The following is a 19394-nucleotide window of genomic DNA, read 5'->3' as shown; positions in this document are numbered from 1 at the left end:
AGGCAGGCTCCCTGAGGCCTCTGCTGCTTCCCAGGGAGAAGTCGTTTCTGTCCTCCTTAACCAAAGGCTGTCCCAGAACAGCCGTCCGTTTGGATGGCCTGGTTGGAGCGATGGTCACAGAGCGAAGTCCATTCTGTATTTCAGGAACCAACCCTGCCTGGGATGGGCCCTGCCCAAGTCCAGCTCTGCTCTGTTTTAGGCAATATGGAGCAGTCACAACTTTGGGGTTCTTCGGTAGTCCCCCTGAAAGAGTTAACTTGGCCTCAAAGTCAAGATCAGGGGCGCCACAAGGGAGCTTATCTGACCTCCTGAAGGGATTAACACCCCGCTCAAGAAATGCCAATCAGCCAAGAGGGCCGAATTTAACCTCGTCCATCCCTCCTAACCCTAGCCAGGGCGCTCTCAAAATCGGCAATTACGCTAGGGCAGCCCGTCATCGACTATTTATAACCTCCTCGCCTTCTGTAGGGAACCAGACACCTCCCGTCACAGCGAGGTGCCGAGCAGCAGGCCTGTGGCCTTGGCCTCGGGGACCCGCTGCGCTGACCCCTACGGGAGGGCCTCCCCAGATTCTGAGTGGCCCTGCCGCATCACCTCTGAGGCACCGAGGGCTGTGTTCAACACCGTCTTACACTCCTTGGGCAGCGCCAGGCCCCCCACTGGCGGGGTCTGGGCTCCCTGGCTTCTCACTAGCTCATGGCTAGGCCTCGGGCCTGGCCGTCCTGCCCCCTCCAACCGCCGGTGCCCCAACCACTCTCCTCCCACCTTCTCATTCATCACCTCCCTGGCTCCCGACACCCAACAAATGGAAAGCAAGGGCAAAACCACAAAGGGGGTAGGAGTGGAGACACTTCCGTAAATAAGTCTTGATGGGGGAATGGGTCTAGTTGTGGGGGCAGGTCTCCCCACCTCTGCTGAAGAGGTGGCCCATCCAGACAATGGAATCGCATCCAGTGCTGAACAGGAATGAGCTACTGAGCCATGAAGAGACACGGAGGAGACTTACGCGCATGTCGCTAAGTGAAAGAAGCCAATCTGCGATCATACCGTGTGATTCTGACCATAGGACATTCTGGAAAAGGCGGAACTATGGAGACAGTGAAAAGATCAGTAGTTGCAGGGGTGCAGGGGTGAGCAGGTGGAATACAGAGGATTTTTAGGGCAGTAAAAGCACTCTATGATACGACAATGATGGATACGTGACAGTGTATGTTTGCCCAAGCCCACTGAAGGTGCACCCCCAAGAGTGAACCCTAAGGTACACTATGGACTCTGAATGATTACTGTGTCAATGCAGGTTGATTCTCAGTAAAAAATGTACCACTCTGGTCCGTGATATTGATGGGGGAAGAGCTACATCTCAAACCTCTATACATTCCCCTCAATTTTGCTGTAAACCTCAACTTCCTGGAAGGAAGGAAGGAAGGAAGGAAGGAAGGAAGGAAGGAAGGAAGGAAGGAAGGAAGGAAGGAAGGAAGAAAGGAAGGGAGGGAGGGAGGAAGGAAGATAGGGAGGTGCCGAGGGAGGGAGGGAGGGATGAGTGACCAGCTAACAGCCCAGCCTACAAGGATGTGATTGATGAGGGAAAGAACGCCCTTCCATTCAAGGAAACGAACAAGAGCAGATGCCCATGCCTCAGAGATACGAAGGGGAAATTCAGCTTTGTTCCTTCACGGACCACACGTCCCCTGAACCAGACACTCTTCTCTGGACCCACGAGAATGCTAAGACTTCTCAGTACCGCCATATCCTCAAGGGTGTGTTTACTGGCTTTGCACCAAGACTTTATCCACAGTGCATCTGTCTAGTCTAGACAAGACTTGCCTTATGCTAAGGGTAACCTAAAAGGAAAGGCTCTATGACTTCTGGATTATGGGGTTAAGTGCCCAAAGAAGTTCATTCTGTAAACTACTCATTCGTCTGCCACAAAAAAAAAAAAAAAAAAAAAGGGAAATCCCAATGGTGCTTCTATGAAACCAAACCCGGCACCCGTTCTGTCCTCCCTATACCAGCTTAGCATGGCCACATCCCCTTGGGGTGGCACCGGGACAATCTCAGGAATATGGTGGCAAAGGGCTGAGTGGGGAGAAAGTGCTAGAGAAAAGTTTAATAATAGAGCTGGGTAGGGCACGGCCCGTTTCCTTTTTCAGTTGCACTGACCGGCTGCTCCCATTACGCGATGCGGCTGTGGGCAGGGCGAGTCAGCTGCTGCAGAGACTCAAACCCAGGTCAGCCCAGGGACCGCGTCTCCTCAGGCCACCTCTGCGAAGGGTCCACATGCTGAAGTCAGATGCGGTCCATGCACCAACTCTCTGGGCTCGCCTAACGCAGCCTCGCTATAAAAAGCCCGGAGCTGGCGGGACAGACCAAGCCAGGCCGGAAGCCCCAAGGTTGACTGTCCTGCACCCATCAGCCCTCCAGCCGAGCCACGTGCCTCACTCCTCATTGTCTCTCTTGACTGCAGACTGCTATTCTGGGCTCTGGGGGACAAAGGGGAGCTGATGACTACAGCAGGAAGCCCACATGGTGGGCAGGTTGGCGTCAGAACAGCTCTCCTGGCGATGGGACAGCTGCCGCCCTCTCTCCAGCTTCTCCCCTGTCCCCTGGAAACCAGCAAATACAATTCGCTCAACAGTCAGCACACAGGCGTGCCCGGAGCATCCCTCCTGCGCAGTGCTTACAGATCGCCGAGAGAAGCATCCACGCCTGTCACCATTAGTGGGTCACTCATGAAAACAGACTCAAACTCAATACTAAAAGAACAAGACTGGGGAAAGGCACACTTGGAAACAAGGCCCTTGGCAACTCACAGCTCCTTTGAGACTCACCTGCCACATCTGTTCAATGGGTTTGCTAACAGTACCTCCTTTGGGGTTGTCACAAAGCTAAAATTAGTTAAAGCACAGAAGGCACTTCAAGCAGTGCCTGGTACCCAGTGAAAGTCCCACAGGCACTGGATAATGTCATCGTCACTACCGCTGTAATCAGTGTCATCAGCAGACGGATGAGCCAGAGCCAAGTCATTCACACCAGCTCTCTTTTTGGTGGAGAAAGGTGCTGAGTGCCGGTGTGGGGCCTGGAGCTCGGGCACAAGCTGGCTGAGACAGCAGCTGGGGCCCCAACCCAGGAGGAGGGCAAGGCTGAGGACCAGAGTCCAGTTCTCTGTGGACCTGCAGATGGCTCTCCCTCATCCTCCTCACCTCTAAAATGAGAAGACCCCCCCTCTCCATTTAGGCCTCCAATGTGGGGATGTTGTTGGGGGGGCAAGGAAGAGGGTGTCTAAGATTGAAAAGGTATGGGAAAGAACCTTGAGTCCTGGAGGCGGTCAGCACGCGGTCCAAAGAAGGCAAGGCGGAGCCCGACAAAGGAGTGCCCCCCTAGGCCTCCTGCACCCATGCTTCAAACATCACCCCTACCCCGCCGTTTGGAGAACAGGCCCACGCACTAGGCTCTGGGCTGGGTGTTTAAAGGCATTATTCCATTTACTACCACACCAGTCCGAGGAGGCAGGCACAATCATCCCAGACCAAGCAGTGAGGTCAGGCTCCGTCCCCAGCTCTGGCTGACTCCACCGTCCTTACCCGTCCGCTCCCCTGCTGGGCATCAGAGTCACCCGAGAAGGTTTGTGACATTGCAGATGCCCAGGCCCTGCCCCAGACCTGTGCATCAGAATCTCCAGGGCTAGAAGCATCCATCTGCCCAGTCACGAGTGCGCCCCACTGGGCTGAGGCAGAGCCGACAGAACGATCCCCAAGGACATGCTGTTCCTTGAGACCCCTTCCTATGTATCCTCTGGAAAGAACACCCTGTCACCACCACCACTGGCATCCTACCCCCTATGATGGGGCTCCTGGGGGGACAACCAGTGCTGCTCTGCAGACCCCTAACGGAGGACGGCTATTTTCGACCTAAGTTGACCCTGGGCCCATCAGTGGCCTGTCCTCTCCGGGCTCCAGCACCACCGCAAGCACAGTCTGTCTCTGGTGATGCTCTGGGAACTCTGCACGGGCTACAGAAGTCCCAGCAGCAGCCACTGCAGTAGCCAAGCTCACACGGCACTTCTCTGTGGAAGGCGCCTGTCCTTCAGACCCATTAACTCATTGCACCCCCACTACGACCGATGAGGTAGGTGTTGCTATCATCCCCGTTTACAGACAAGAAACCAAGGCTCTCGCAGAGATTAAGAAACTTGCCCAGTGAAGGGCTCAGCCAGTCAGATCCAGAGTCTAAGATCCGGAGCACTGGCCTCTACCCAATCCTTCATGAGTGATTATTACTACTTCGTTCATTGAGCCAGCAGGCAGCCTCACAAGTAGTTGAATTCTATCATCTTTTTATTTGGTTTGCTTAGAAACTTGGGTCTGCTTAGAGTAGGCTCTGCCTGGGACTTTGGCCAATGAAGCAGGATGATAGGGGCTCAGGAGATGTCCCATTCTCCGAGGTCACAGGAGCACTTTGAGAGGAAGGGCAGGTCCATGCACGCCCCTTTCTCCAGACGACACACAGCTCGCCCGTACATGGCCACGGCAACACAGGAGAGCAGACAAACCGAGTCTCCCAATGGCAGTTTGGGGCTCACCACGTAATCATACAAAGCTTCTTCTAGACTGCCCTGAAACAGTGCTATGTCCCATCCCCTGCACCCTCCCCACAAGACAGTTGTCCACTGGCCCATGGTGGGAGAAAGTGACAAGCCCCCCCCCCCGCCCCGGGGCCACAAGGGAAGGGTCCTCGGCTCAGCCTGGGAGGCACCTCTCGGCTCCCTTTAGTTTAAAATAGGCCATGCGATGCCTGCCAAGATCCAGTGCTCTTGGCAAACAGGAGGGTTATATTTCTGGCTGCGCACGGTGAAACGCTGGACCAGGGAAGGCTTCCCAAACCAACAGCTGACTCCGGCTGTGATGACAAGACGATCCTGAGAGAGTCGGCTCCAGCCCAGCTAGCTGCGAGCTCCCCGCAGGAGTACAGTAGGGGGAGGGCTCTGTCCCCACCCCGGAGCTCCGGGAGCGTGAGGACAGCTATATAAGGGCATGGGGCTGGGGGGAGCCCAGGGGGCTGGGATTTCTGCCTGGCCTCGGCAAGAGCTCACACTCGCATAGGCATGTGCGCACACCTGCCGCGGATGAACATTCCTGCATGCCATTCCCTGGCCTGGTATGGGCTTCCCCATTTCACTGCCATCACGGTACCCTCCAAACGCCACTCTCGTCTCACCTGCTCCAGGAAGCCTTGCCAGAAGCTCCACCTCTCCCCGGCCACACCGGCATCAGAGGGTGTGAAAATCACGCTGCCCATGAGGAGCACATGCGGGGGCCTAGAGGTGTTTGGCGGACAGGCGGCAAGGCACACGGGGGCAGGTTTTACGTACAAGAAGGACTGCCATGGCTCACATTGTCTGGACTCGTTCCATGAAGCTCTGCAGGGCAGAACGGGCACCCAGAATTAGAACTTACAAGGTGAAAGACAATCCCTTAGCCTCAGTCACCCAGAGACCCAGAGCTGACCAACATGGTGGCTGCTCCTGGAAGTCCGGGTGGAGATGCCATGGCCGCCCGCTAGGAACCTCTGCCCTGGGGCAGGGGCTGACCCATGAGCTTGTAGCTGTCCCAGTCACTGTCTGCTTCCACCTTAACGAGGAGCTTCCCAGAGCAGGGTCCTCTTTCCAGGTTAGCTCCCCACCCTGAGCCCAGCAGTACTCAAGCATGGTGCTGAGTAGCTGCCTCATTCCGAGTGGCATTCGGCTGGTGGTGGCCCTCAGAGTGGGGGGCCCAGGCAGCCCAGGGGAAAGGTGGGGGCTGAGAACCCACTGTCCTCCATGTTCTTCCATTGTTTATAACTAAAGGTATCCTTTTCAACAACCGCCAGCCCACCCCACACACCCAGAAACTCACCAAAACGTGAACAGTGGTTATCTCTGGAAGATGGCATAATGAGTGATTTTAATTTATGCTGTATTTTTTAATCTCTCTATTCTTTCCAATAATCTCCAATGATCACATATTAATTTTATAACCAGAAATCAACTTTTTAAAGAGGAAGCAACTTCCTTCTCCCCTCTCTGACCCCTCCCATCATTAGCACCCTCCTTTTCCCCATACCTTCTGGTACATTCACACCAGGGAAGAATGTCACGATGCAAGCGCATTTCATCATTGCTGGGAAAGGAACAGCACTACACTTGCCGGTTTCTCAGGTGCTGGGCGCCTGCGTGACAGCACGTGGCCCAGCAGGTGCACGCTGAGTGCTTTCTCCTTCCTGTGGTCCTGGAGGTGGCTGCTCTGCATGCCAGCAAAGCTCCCTAACCAGCTCCAAAGACAGCCTTCCACCCTTAACATGCCTGCAGCCTCTTTAAGGAACCCATGAGGGTATGGAGCCAACAACCAGGCTCTCATCTTGGCACACTCATCACTGTGGTAACTCCCAAAACACAGGTGGGAAAGAGAAAGATGAAGAAAGGGAGCAGAGGGGGAGGGAAAGCCCAAAGGAGACGAGAGAGCACATGGGCTGGAGTAGGATGCCATCCCCACCTGCCACCCCGTCCACTTTGCGCCACCTTTAATCCCTCCCGGGCTCCAAGCCCCTTCTCGGGGCAGGTCGCCGTGCCCATTACGGCCATTAACCTGGCTGTCCCCAGGCCTGGCAGCCTGCGATCGGCACAGAAGTCCCAGAGCCGAGCGCGGCATACCTCAGGCACTCCATCATAGCACCCGAAATGGGTTCTGGTGTCACAGGCGCGATGCTGTGAGCCAGCTAACCTGGCAGGGGCCACCTCCACAACTGCTGAGAAGCTGGCCTCAGCACGGGCAGGCTGGGCCTGGGGGTGAGAGCAGAGACAGGGCTTCCCGGGGCAGGCCTGCGCCGGGACAGGCAGCCCTAGCGACGGGGCACGGAGCCTGGCCCTCAGCATGCCCGACTCTAATGGGCGCCTCACTCGCACACATCGAACACAGCAGACACATGAGAGGCAAGTGAAAAGGCGAGGCATATGAGGGGAGATTCTAAAAGCAGCGAACTCCTCATTCTAGAAGCACAAAGCTCGCAGGGGATTAGATCAAAGTTTGCAAAAAATGCTGAAGGACAATGATACGGCCGATGCAGACCTGTCCAACAGATCCCAAAATAGAACCTCAGGCATCCCTCGAAGCTTAAAAGAAATTATCTGAGGACGAATAAAAGGCAGTCCAGCTTTACACACGGGCAAAGGCGAGGGGCTCATTACCATGAGGGCGGCGCACACAGAAATATGGCTAAGACCAAGACCGCGCCGATAAACGCAGGGGTGACAGAACCACACCGGGCTGTTAAAGGAGCCAGGGAAGCTGGAGTGCTCATGACCTTCACGGCCGGCCCTGTGGCAAACAGCAGCAGACAAACCACTGACTGAGCACGGTAGCTCTCCCCACGTGCCACATAAGCAGTCAACACTGCTCACCACGGGGCGCCACGTGAGGGGAAAGCATGCAGGCTTTGGAGTCCGACATCCAGAGTTCAAATCCTAGCTCCACCACTCACACTTGGAGGCTTTGAGTAAATTACCTAACCTCTCTGGGGCCACTCCCTCATTTGCAAAATAAAGAGAAGGAGGGGCGACTGGGTGGCTCAGTCATTAACCCTCTGCCTTTGGCTCAGGTCATGATCCCAGCGCTCTGAGATCAAGCCCTGCATTGGGCTCTCTGCTCAGCGGGAAGCCTGCTTCTCCCTCTCCCACTCCCCCTGCTTCTGTTGCCTCTCTCTCTGTCAAATTAATAAATAAAATCTTTAAAATAAAGAAAGAAAGAAAGAAAAGGATATCTTCTGGGCAGGGATGATCTGAGAATTAAACCAAATAACATACGTGAACCTGAGGACATTGCCTGTTAGGCGGGAGGTGGGCAGCAAATAGCCACTAACAAGAATCCATATTCTCTTCGTGGATAAATCAGATGTGGTTCTGCCCACTGCAACAGCGGATGCGCCCATAAATAACCCAGCACGAGTGAAAAGTAGCGAGGATTGAGGACAGACAGAACATGGAAGAAGCTCAGAGGTTCTACATGGAGGAGTTCGGGAAGGTTCCATGGAAGAAGAGAAGTAGAACTTGAGATGGAATCTTCAAGGAAAAGGGGACTGGCTTGTCATGGGATGATCACTGGGATGGGAAGAATCATGGGCACGAAGGAAAGCATGAGCCACACAGCAATGCAGGAAGGAAGGAAAACAGGAAAGGACATGGGAGCACTTCCTGGGGGCCACCCCAGGTGCTGCGAGCATGACGGGGAGGGAACAGAGACAGTGAGAGGTGGTCCATAGGGTGCCTGACGTCATTAAGAGAGTGACACCAGCTCAGAAGGTCCAGGTGATGGGGATGGGGAGCATGGTCTCCACTGATTCCCAAGTGATGGTGACAATGGTGGTACCTTGCGTGGGAGTGGAGAGAGGGCAGTGAACACGGCTCAGAAACTAGGAAGAAGAATCCAGCAGTTGTGAATTACATCAGAGAAACTGCGGATTGGGAAGATCAGGAAAGAACCTAATGAGTGCATAATGGGTGAAGGAGTCCCGACCGAGGGAAACGGCAGTATAGACAGACAGGTGCAGGACAGCTGGGGAGGGGACAGGCAGAATTTCAGGTCTGAGAGCTGGGCAGGCGCTGGGACCTATTACCAAGCCCAATAACAGGACAAAGGAGGGCTTTTGAAGCAGGAAGACAAGTTTGAGGAACTGGTGGAAGGTGCACATGGAGACCCCGGAATGTGGCGGGAAATGTGGTAAGGGAAGGCTGCAGAGCCGCCAGCAGAAAACACGGTTTGGCCACGTACTCTGTGGCTTCAAAGTGTAACCCAACAAACTGTGGCTTAAGCACACCGGGCCCAAGTTTGATCATCCAAAAGAATGAATGAACTACCCCACTCTACGGGCTGATGGTAAAGAGCAAATGTAACATGCATAAAGACGCACTGCAAACTACAAAGTACTTTATACATGCAAAAGGTTATTCTCGGGTTTCACAGCTAAAACCAAGAGGCTAGATAGCTTTGCCAAGGGAGAGAAAGAACAGGAGGGAGGATGGACCAGAGGGATGTGCAGGGACATCAGGTCAGAGCAACAAGCAGCTGTGGACAAACGGACGAAGCAAAGCAGCAGTAGGAAAACCAGGAGGACACAACATCTCAAAACTCAAAGAAAGAGAGTGGGATCTTGTCTCCAAAGATGGGCTGTGCACAGTCCTCCTCTACGGTCCAGGCTCACGCACCCACATCGCCAGCCCTAGCCGCCACCACCCAATGTCCCACAAAGAACGGCTGCCGTCAGCCCATCCTGAAAAGGAGGACAATGTCAGAGGTAAGTGGAGAGTGTGCCGCGGGGAACCGCAGGCCCTCAAAGGAATAACCACCACAGACGTAACTACGGGTGTGAGTGGCCAAGTGAGGGGCCGCTCATCAACATCTCTGGGGACAGACGGGTCAGCAAAGAGGCATTCGGGAGCCATCTGCTCCCTGATTATAATGAAGTGGCTGTTGCTCTAATGCGCAGAGGCCAAGCAGGGCTACGGGTGGGGGAAGGCAAACAGACTGGTTGTCACTTCGTTAAGAGGCGGTCTTCTCCAGCATCCTCCAGAGGCCACGCCGCCCCACCGGCACATGTGCACTGACGGCGCACACTGCCCCATTCTAGCAACCGAAGCCGACGGGCTGCAGTGGGGCTGCAGGAGGCTGGGGGGATTTCTGCAACATAGTGAAGGGGCTTCTCTGTGAGTCTGGGAGCCAGCAGTGGGAAATGAACAGCAGAGAGGGCAGTCCACAAAAGACAGCAATGAGCACATCATCTAGGTGGCTGGCGCTGAGACCAGCGGAGAGGGGGCTGGGCAGACGTGCCAGCTCGGGGGATCTGAACCTTCCCTATCAGCCTGTCCCCAAGACTAGAGAGCCAGAATAGAAGAGACACAGCCGTGGGGAATGGAGCTGACTGCACCTGCTCCGTGAGTGCCCCCCCCCCGGTACTTTTCTGTGGACAGGAGCACCCCATTCCTCTCCAGGGCTCCTTCATCCACCAAGTCTGTCTCTGAGGAGGCTTTGAGACCTTGCCAGTTACTTCCGCCTGACGTTCTCTCAGGACTCCCTGTGCTTTCTCTGCTCTGAGGATCTAGAGAATTGAAGCAGGAAAGACCTCTGGAGGGCTTCTCGCCCATCTCCTGCCCCCAGGCTGACCTACACTCCCACATGGCAGATGACTGGCCACCACTGCTCTTTCCCTAGGGGGTACGTGGGCCAGCAAATCTCATCAGCCGGAACCAGAATGAAGCTTCTCTATCTGACTCCACCTTTGGTAAACTTCACAGGCCTTGGGCAGATTGTTTCTGCTGTCTCTCAATGCCTTTGGCCAGGCCCAGATGAGGCCCACCTCCATTCCCAAGATGCTTTCTCAATAAACTCTTCAGTGTCCAAAGCAATCCACATTTCTTGAGTACCTTCTAGGAGCCCAGCACTCCTCTACTTTGCTCTGGACAAGCCCACACCCTTCCTTCCACCCATTATTCCCCTAGGACCATGCTCTTCTCAGACCACCATCACCCAGGAGCCACACACACGCTGCAGACAATCTATCCTGGAAGCTGCCCCACGTCGCCTAGGACTCCACTGCCCGCACAGCAGGCTCGACCTCTTCACCTACACCCTCGGGAACAGAGATATGCTCACCGCCAAGCCCCACAGCTGTTTCCATGAGCTGCCCAAAGCTGGGCCGGCAAGGATGGCCAGCAGCACTTGGGAGAGGGGAGCCGGGGAAGGCCCCAGGGCTGTTCTGAACAGCCACCAATTCTAGTTTGGCTCTCTCTGCCCCAAATGAGGCTGTTACGAGGCCCAAAAATTGAAGGGTCATGGTCAGAAAGGACGTGGGTGCACTGACCCAGATAACAGGGGTTTGGAACAACTGGGCTACTGTTCCCTGGCGTTGAGAGGGGAATGGACTTGGAATCCCAAACTTGTCAAACGGGAAATTCTGCCATATGCCCACGTGCCTTCCCCTCTCCACTCTAGGGAGCATTCTCAGCAGGTAACCTGGGTCCAAGCCCTCCTGCCACATAGTCCTCCTATCCCCAGGGTGGTTATACTGAGCTCATCAGCGTCCTAGGAAGGGGTCACTGACGCTGGGAAGAGGAAGGGGGCCGGGGTGGGGGGTGGGCAGCCCCATGCTCCCTAGACTCGGAGGAGACTGCCCCAGTCTGCCCAGCAGAAACTCCAGTACACCAAACCGAGCGCCCTCAACAATCACAAAAGTGCACAAGACAGACACAGAACCAACCCCAATGTGAGCTACACTTCATGGCCCCTCCGGCCGCACCTTGGTGCCATGAGCAAAGGATGTTTGGGGCTTGGGAGATGCATCTAAGGCCTCCCTCACCCATCGTTTGACTATTTTGGCAGCCAACATACTGCAAGGAAGCAAAATGGGGAGGCCAGGGGAGCGGGCAGCCCTCTCCCTACACGGTTAGAAGCAGCAGGGGCCCAGAGAGGCAGTCCATGGTCATACGGCAAATCGAGGGCAAACCCTGTCCCATCTCACTCCCTTTCCCTCCAACACAGCTAGGCTTCCACTCAACTTGCTCTCCTCCTTCGGAACATTCAAAAGTGGCTTGAGAAAAATAAAACCGAAAAACATTTCTCTCTTGGCAAGAGTCAACTTTCCCTTTCCATTTTCAGGGTGGAAGCCCAGGAGCAGGTCTGAGGACATCCGTCTGTCCTTCCTGCACCCCCTGGGCACCTCCCTTTGGCAGCAGCCCGAGAACTGGAAATGGGCCTGGCACCTTCCGGGGCTGTTCCACCGGCTAGCAGGTGCAAGAAACGTGCCTTGGTCCAGGAATCTGCTTGCTCGCTTGGCCGCTTCAGGACGGTCCGATCAGAGTGGTGCTGAGTTCCAGAACCAGACGCTGCCAGTGAGAGGCGGAGAAGCAGCACCTGCCAGGGGCGGAAGGGGGGCATGGACAGTACCTGGGACTCAGGGAGGTCTGTTCTCCTCCCTTCATCCCAGGAACAAAGCAGCACACAGATGCGTCGGCCCCAGAAGCCCGGGTGTCACGGAGTGGAGAAGCTAAGGCGCCATGAGGGAGGGAGACTTGGCAGAAGTAGGTCCATGAAGCTCCAACAGCATGCTGCTGGATACTGAGAGACAAAGCTGGGTCATCTGTCCTCGGGAAAGGGAGGCAAGAGCCCAGCCACTCTCCCAATGAGAATGTTCCAGAGCCTGGCAAGGGCGGTGCAAACCTAGTGAACCACATACCCTCCCTTCTCAGCTGTAGAACTCCAGCAAGCTTTGGCTCCACTAGCCCTTTCTCCTCCATTACTCGGGCTCTCACACCCATGACTAAAGACACCATCAAGCAGATGGTCCCCTTCGGGGGAGCCACTGGGGGTTCACCATCTGGTGGGCCCTGCTGCCACTGATGCTCACTGTCTGCCTGCAGCACAGGGACCAATGGGGCATGGGGGATGCCAAAGTACCTCCCCCAAAGTGGACCTTGCCAGGCACTCCGCAGCAGCCCCCCAGCGTACACCACCAGCAGCCTCTCCTGCCTCCATCTTTGTGCCCTGTGCCTCCCCCTCCTGGGAGGGCTGCAGGACCTGGCCTCCTCCCGGGCTGGGGTCGAGATGCAGCAGGTGGGGCTTCCCTACATCTTGCAGGAATGGCCGAGGGGCTATGGAGGTTCGGGGAGACAGAGGAAGGCCCAGGGTGAGAATGAGACCTGCCTAAACTCACTTCTCTGTGGGGACCAGGGTCCCTGCGGCTGAGTCTCGTGGAGAGGGGACAAGAGTTTGGGGCAAGAAAGTTGAATCACAGACAAAGTAATCTCCCCGCCTCCAAGCAGACCGTTGGGATAAAAATCCGTGTCCTTGAAGCATCTGTCACCTTGGAGTACACTGCGGGGCAAAGTGCCCCAGACAGGCCCTGCTGCTAAGGCTCACGCCCAGCAGAGCACAGGAAGCAAGCTGGGAGAGCACAGCCTTGCCTGGGGCCCACGCATGGCAAACAAAGGCCAGAGTGCTTTCGACTGACTAGCCAAGGCCTGGCCAGTAAGCCTTTGATTCCCAGGAGTGTAGAACCAGAGAGCATGTGGGGACAGAGGAGACCTCTAATGGCTGGCAGGGGTAACTCAATCACAGAAGGCTTCTCAAAGGCAGTGGCCTTGAACCCAGTTACCTTCTGCATCCCTGCCACCCGTCAGAGGCCACGGGGCCACGCTCTCTGCCGGCCTGAGAACTCATATCAGAGGAGACAGGAAAGCAATGGGGCGTTCACGGCCCTCTTCAGCCAAACCTGGGCAAGGAGGGCCCACAGCAGGGGAGCTAGAGGGGGGCAGCAGAGGCAGGGCCTGAAGCCTGGCTTCTGCCCCTCATTGACGCCCAGGACTGATGCTGTCTTGGCTGTGATCTGGTCCTGCACTAAGCGGCTTAGCCAACGGCCCTATCTCCTCAGCTCAAGACTCAGCTGTCTGGGGACGAGGGGAGTGGGGCAACTCTGTGGGAAGTGAGCACCTCCAGCCAGACAGAGCTGCTGTGCCCAGAGCTACTGTGAATGCCAAACAAGTTCCTTAGCTTCTCTGACCCTCCTATGTGCAGAAGGAAGGACAACAGCAGCCCGGCCGCCTAGGGCTGTAACGGGAACCCCACAAGGCAGTGGGGGCAGAGGCCTAGCACCATGCCTGGCCCACAGGAGATCATCCACAGATTCAGGGCTGCGGGTGGAGAGACGGTGGGTTAGACCAGCAGAAGATGACGCGGAGAAGCCAACGGCCACACACTAACTTAGGGAGAAGGCAGGCTTGAGGGATGCTTCCATACTGAGTCAGCTTCTCTACTTTTGGTTTTAAGGCCCAACCTGAGCCCCCATCCCCTCCCCAAAATACCAGTGCACTCAAACCCAGACTTTCTAAGGCTGATTCTGAGGTGGTGCTCAGAGGCCCAGGGACTCTCCGTCCTCCTCCAGAGTTCCTGTTGGATGCCCTGCCTCTGAGGACAGGCTCACACTTCACTTTTGGGCGACAGGGGATGCATACAGGGTACGGGGAGCAGCCGCCACAGAGGGACACGCAATGCCCAACAGCCAGTGTTGCTGGAAATCCTGTGAGGTAAGGAGTGAGCACGAAGGGTCCTTGGAGATCACATGCATAGTCACTGAGTGCCCAGGCCCAGGGAGAGCTCACCAGACCTCATGGCACATTCAGCACCACAACAACACACAACAGCATGCCCCTCGGCCCAGAGCACAGGCAAGCCCCCCTGCACAGTCCCGTTCTGTCAGCCGAGCACACAGAGAAGGGCAGGGACCGTCCCTGTCCTGGGGAGCTGGAGGCAAGGACGGGACTCTGCCCGGAACTGATGGTGGGAGCTTGAGCAGGCCACGTCCCACTCCCAGGAGCTGTTTCTCCCCAGAACAGGAGCTGCCCTCGCTGGTCGCTAGGATGGGTAGGAGAGGAAGCTCAGGGCCGAGGGGCAGGCTGGGCGCAATCCCAGGGTGCCAGGCCACCAGGCAGAAGGCATGCCTGCCCCAATCCAGGGAACGGCAGGTGGCAGACCCCTCCCTGGCTGCCCTCTCTCCTCCCCACCCTGGCTCAGGGCTTTGAATCAGCAGCTCCTGAGTGCTGGGGCCAGTGTCACTTATGCAGGCTTCTCCCGGCCTGCTAAGGAGCGGTCCTGTTGGGATCACATTCATAATAATGCCACCCCAGGGGACTGAGGGAGCCCCGAGAGGAAGACCCCCGGAAGGTGGCCTGAGGAACACCAGAGGGGGCAGGGAGGCAGCAAGAGGGCAGGATGGCAGAACGTTCCCTCTCTTGATCTGGATTGCTCCCTGCCCAGAAGAAGGAAGGTCTTCAGGAGAACGGGCCACCTCTTCCTCGCCAAGGCCAGTAGCCCCCCACATGCTGAAGCCCTGACTTCAAGCAGCTGCCTGGCAGAGGCCGTGAGGAGGGGGCAGGGGAGAGGCCTCTGCCCTCCACTGCTCTTCATCAGGACACGGCCCTGGCTAGCAGCATTCCGTTCTATACTGAGCCCAGTGACACAGCAGAGCCCCGGGCTGGCAGCGCCGACTGCCTCCCCAGCCCCACTGGGCACACCCCAAGGCCAGTACCTCCACCCAAGGTCAGGGCCCGTCACAGGCCCGGAGCCACACCCACGGAGTGGACCAGGACCGGGCTGAGCACACGGGTCAGAGCTCCAGCGCCCAGCTCCACCATTTTACAGGCAAAAAACTGTGACGCGACAGGAAAACCCTGGTTTCAAAATCATGCCGCCCATTCCCCCTTGACCATTTTGCTTGATGTCTGTTCCGTGACGCCCTTCTGGTCCTATGCGGGCACACACACATACACGTTCTTACATCTAGGAATTTCCCCTATACCCGCAGCAGCAAACAATTTCTGCTCACTTGAATTCCCGTTGTGCAGTGGTGGTCATGTGACTACACGCGTTTGGCAGCGCTCAGAACCGTAGGCCCAAGAGCACACTTTACAGTGTGAGAAGTGTACTACCCCGCGAACATCTCCCCCCACCCCCCGTCATATTTAGCCATTCCCCAAACTCACTCACCCCAGACGTAGCATACTTGGTCTAACCGTTCCCCTGACATAAGACTTTCCAGTTGTTTCTAATTCTCCTTTACTACAAACTGCTCTTGAATGAACACGCTCACATATGGCACATCCGACAGCATTTCTGATCCATTTCTCAGGGTGCATTCTGAGAACTGCAGTCACTGGTCAGAGGACGGGGCCGATTTGAAGGCTCTCCATACTTCTCTGCAACGTTGTCCAGTGTGAAGGGCACTTTAGGCTCCCCTCAACCCCCTCCCCCAACACTGCTGAAGGGCTACCTCATACTAGCAGTGATCGGTGGGAAAATCTAGGGAAACACACGAAAAGAGCACGGTGTTATCGTCACAACTTGGATTTCTTTGATGTCTAGTGATGCTCTGCATTCTTTCTCATGCTTATTGATCACTAATATTTCTTCTTACACAAACGTAATTACAGCAACAGCCAGCAAGCCGCAATTCTCAAACGTCCATGCCATTTCAGTGTTATTGTTATAATATATCAAATCTACATTCCATCACAGGAGATAATATTACGCTCGTATTTAATACCACAGTAGAGACACGTGTGGGACAGCATCAGGAACACCAGATTTCAAGGCAGACAACCCTGAGTGTAAATGCCTACACCCTCAGGTACCAGCTGTGTGACCCTGAGAAAGTTACTTAACCTCTCTTAGCTTCAGTTTTATCTGCTCTGGAATTAGAACATGGAACTGTAACTACTTTTCAGGGTCCCCACACGAACCGGGTAAGGCACTCAGTGTAGGACCACACACCTGTGGGTGTTCGACAAGCAGCCACAGTTAACACCATGGACACCAGTGAACGGTCCACCATGCAGAGCGCCCGTCCTGGGACATGAGGAGGAAAGAGGGAGACGCCAATGATACTGGGCTACAATGCTATGAGGCTAAATTGCAGTGTGTCAATCAAAAGGAGGTCTCCCCACTAGGTACACTTTACAAACAGGGCACTTACTCTTTGAGGGTTATCAGTGGGAAAGCAGGGGAATGAATGGACCCGATGACTTTTCTTCCCCAAGAGACAAGAAAAAAATTCAGTGTCATGGTAAGCTTCAAAGGGCAGCAGGAAGCTAGAGTGATCTCTCTCCTACTTAGGGGGTCCCAGCCCCTGTGTAGAGGGCTCAGTTCTAATGGAGCAGAGCATCGGGAAGGAGAGATGCCTGGGGGCTGGATGGCCTAGACTGCCCCCTCCCAGGAAAGGCTGGTGCTCTCCACGCAGGCTGGGGCTGGCTGCCCCTAAAGCGACCAAGAAGGGAAAACCAGCAGCCGATCCTAAGATATAGCCTTACGGCTTAGATGCCTCCCCACTCCTTTCTCTGAAGGCTGGCAGTGGAGAGTGTCTATTCCACAAACCTGGCAGCTTGCTAATGCCAGGAAACCCAGAGCCTCACTCCTGCTCCACCTCCCACCATGTAAGTGTCATTCCTGGGCCACAGACAGATGAGGACAACAGCCCAGACACAGGCGGGTGGGGAAAGATGACACCTGCCCTTCTGGCAGAAGAGATCAGTCAACTATCCCCTTTAAGCACAAAAACAAGCCTTTTAATGGGCAGGGGAGAACCCCTCCCAGGAAGAACACTGGGCTACCCCAAAAGCCATGCAGGGGCCACGTAGAAAGCAATTCTGATGTGTGTGCCCACCTTCACACCCTTAAGCGGCAGTTTAACAACACACAAGAACAAGAGCTCTGCAGGCCTGCAGCCTGGATTCAAATCCTGCTTTCCTACTGCCCAGCTGTGTGAGCTTAGGCATGGGACCTAACCTCTCTGAGCCTCCATTCCACAGCCATAAAATGGGAAGGCTGACAGAATCGTCCCCAGAGGATCGCTGTGAGGATTAGTGAGGTAAAGCATGGGAAGTGCCTACAACCATGCCTGACACATAGCAAGCACTCAAGTAATAAGAGCCACTGCTGTTGGCCAGTGAAGACATGGGGAGTGGAGAGTACAGAAAATGCCCCCTGGGGCAGAGCTCTGACTCCAGTGGACCATCCACGATCCTCCCAGGGCCGCTCCTCTCCCCCACCCTGTTCACCCCACGCACACCTCAGCTTGCAGTGGGGCCTTCTGAATCCAAATACACTCCAGAAGGAAAATGAGGAAGGAAGCAGGAGACCACTGAAGCTGGGTGACGGGTACATGAGGGTTCCTTACATGAATCTACTTCTGCACCTGTCCGAAAATTTCCACAATGAGAAGCTGGAAGGACACAAGGAGCCATTTCATAATACCTGGCCCCACTTCGTCAGACCTGTTCTCTGTACCTATGATCCTGGGGATGCCCTCCTTCTTCGCACCCTATAATATAATCAAGATTCTCTTGCCTTTATTCCATTTTAAAACTTGCAAACTCCTAGCTGTTCTCCTCCCCCACACTCAGCCCCTTCCTTCTCTCCCTCCTCTGCACCGCCCTACCAGAGGCTGTCGGAAACTCCCGATGACCCTCCGAGGCCAAGCCCAGGGCAGCAGGTGACAAGCAGGAACACCTGGGTTTCAGCCTCAGCCGCACTGTTGCCGGGGCTCACCTATACAACTAACCCGTCTCCAGATCCGATGGAAGCTCTGCAGAGCCAGAAGACAGGTTTGTAGCAGCCGCTGCTGCCACTCCGAAAAGGCTAAAAAGAGCCCCTCCCCCCGCCCCCGCCCTTCCCGGAGCCTGCCCGTGGGCATCGCATTCAGGCACGGAGCAGCGATAAAGTGATTCCCAGGGCAAACACACCTCCCCCACGGAGGGGCTAGGGAAACGGGAACACAGGCACAATGATCGTATGAACGGGGAAAGGAGACAGAAACGAAAACCAAGAGGGGCAAGGGTGTGCTCCCCCGCAGAAGTGCGCGCGTGTCCGCTGAGAGTACCAACGCGTATCCGCCCGAAGTATGCCGCGCGTATCCCTTACAGAAATACTGGCAGCGTGCACGCCGCAAGGTGAGCAAGGCAGGAGGCAGCAACTCGCCGTGCTTGGCCCCCATTATTCACTCCCCATCCCAGCTGCCCTCTGAGCCCAGGTTGCTCCCTCCTTTCCCTCCCAGGATGATGCAGAGAGTCAGGCCTGGAAAACAGGAGGCTCCTAGTGTCACAGGATGAATTCGGAGCCCTAGGGTCTAATTCCAGCCACGTCCTGCCGTGCGGGTGACTGCAGAGAAACTCCCCTACCCCTCTCTGGGTATTACCTGACCCTCTTCAGGGAGTACCACGCCTTTGGGGCAACTAGAGAGAAAATACAGCAGCAAACACCTTGGGGATGAAGGTGTTACGCTAGCCGAGGGGCCAGCCCTGCAGCTGGCCACCATTATTGTGTGCAGCCTGCATGCCCAAGGGCTGGTGGCCATCGGTGGCCCACGTTTCCCAGGAGCTAAGCACCAACTGGTCCATCGGCTGCTGTGGTCTAAATGGCCTCAGCTGACGTCTCCCAATGCATCCGCATGGCCTAGCTAGGGACTGAGGTTTGAAGTCGTAATAATCTTCACCCCCATCTTTGGAGTGGGGAAATGAGGGCATGTGACTTTGCCCCAGAACAGGGGATAAAAGGACAGTTGGCTTTGGGTCTAAACCCAGAAGTCCCAACTCCCAGCCAAGGCTCTCCCTAGGAGACATAAAGAGCTGACATAGTTTTCTGGGAAGAGCACCACTTGCTCGGTTTTCCTGCTAGCAAGGTCCTGATAACTCCATGACATTCACGAAGGGCACTGTGGGAACAAACAAAAGCCACAAACCACAATTCAGCACAAAGCAGGCTGGCCCCCCAGCAGCTGCAGACGGTGTTCAGCCCCACGTGTCCTGACAACGGGGGGGGGGGGGGGGG

At 55.7% G+C, this 19394-nt stretch overlaps 1 protein-coding gene across 8 annotated transcripts in view; it reads right to left on the bottom strand.

Moving 5' to 3' along the window:
- Nucleotides 1-19394, bottom strand: part of TSPAN9 (tetraspanin 9) — a 198403-nt gene that overhangs the window by 27283 nt on the left and 151726 nt on the right. The window contains exon 1 of one of the 8 annotated variants that reach the window (XM_040642043.1): nt 5215-5362. The exons of the other annotated variants lie outside the window; for them this stretch is intronic. Within the exon in view, the coding sequence (XP_040497977.1) occupies nt 5215-5295 (81 nt within the window). The 5' untranslated portion in view covers nt 5296-5362. Of the gene's footprint in view, nt 1-5214; nt 5363-19394 lie in introns of those variants that run through there. 8 annotated transcript variants of the gene reach the window in all.

The sequence above is a fragment of the Ursus maritimus genome, unplaced genomic scaffold, assembly GCF_017311325.1.
Source record: "Ursus maritimus isolate PB19 unplaced genomic scaffold, ASM1731132v1 scaffold_26, whole genome shotgun sequence".
NCBI lineage: Eukaryota > Metazoa > Chordata > Mammalia > Carnivora > Ursidae > Ursus > Ursus maritimus.
Note: the sequence above shows the minus strand (reverse complement) of the source record. Positions and strands in the feature narration are given on the sequence as shown.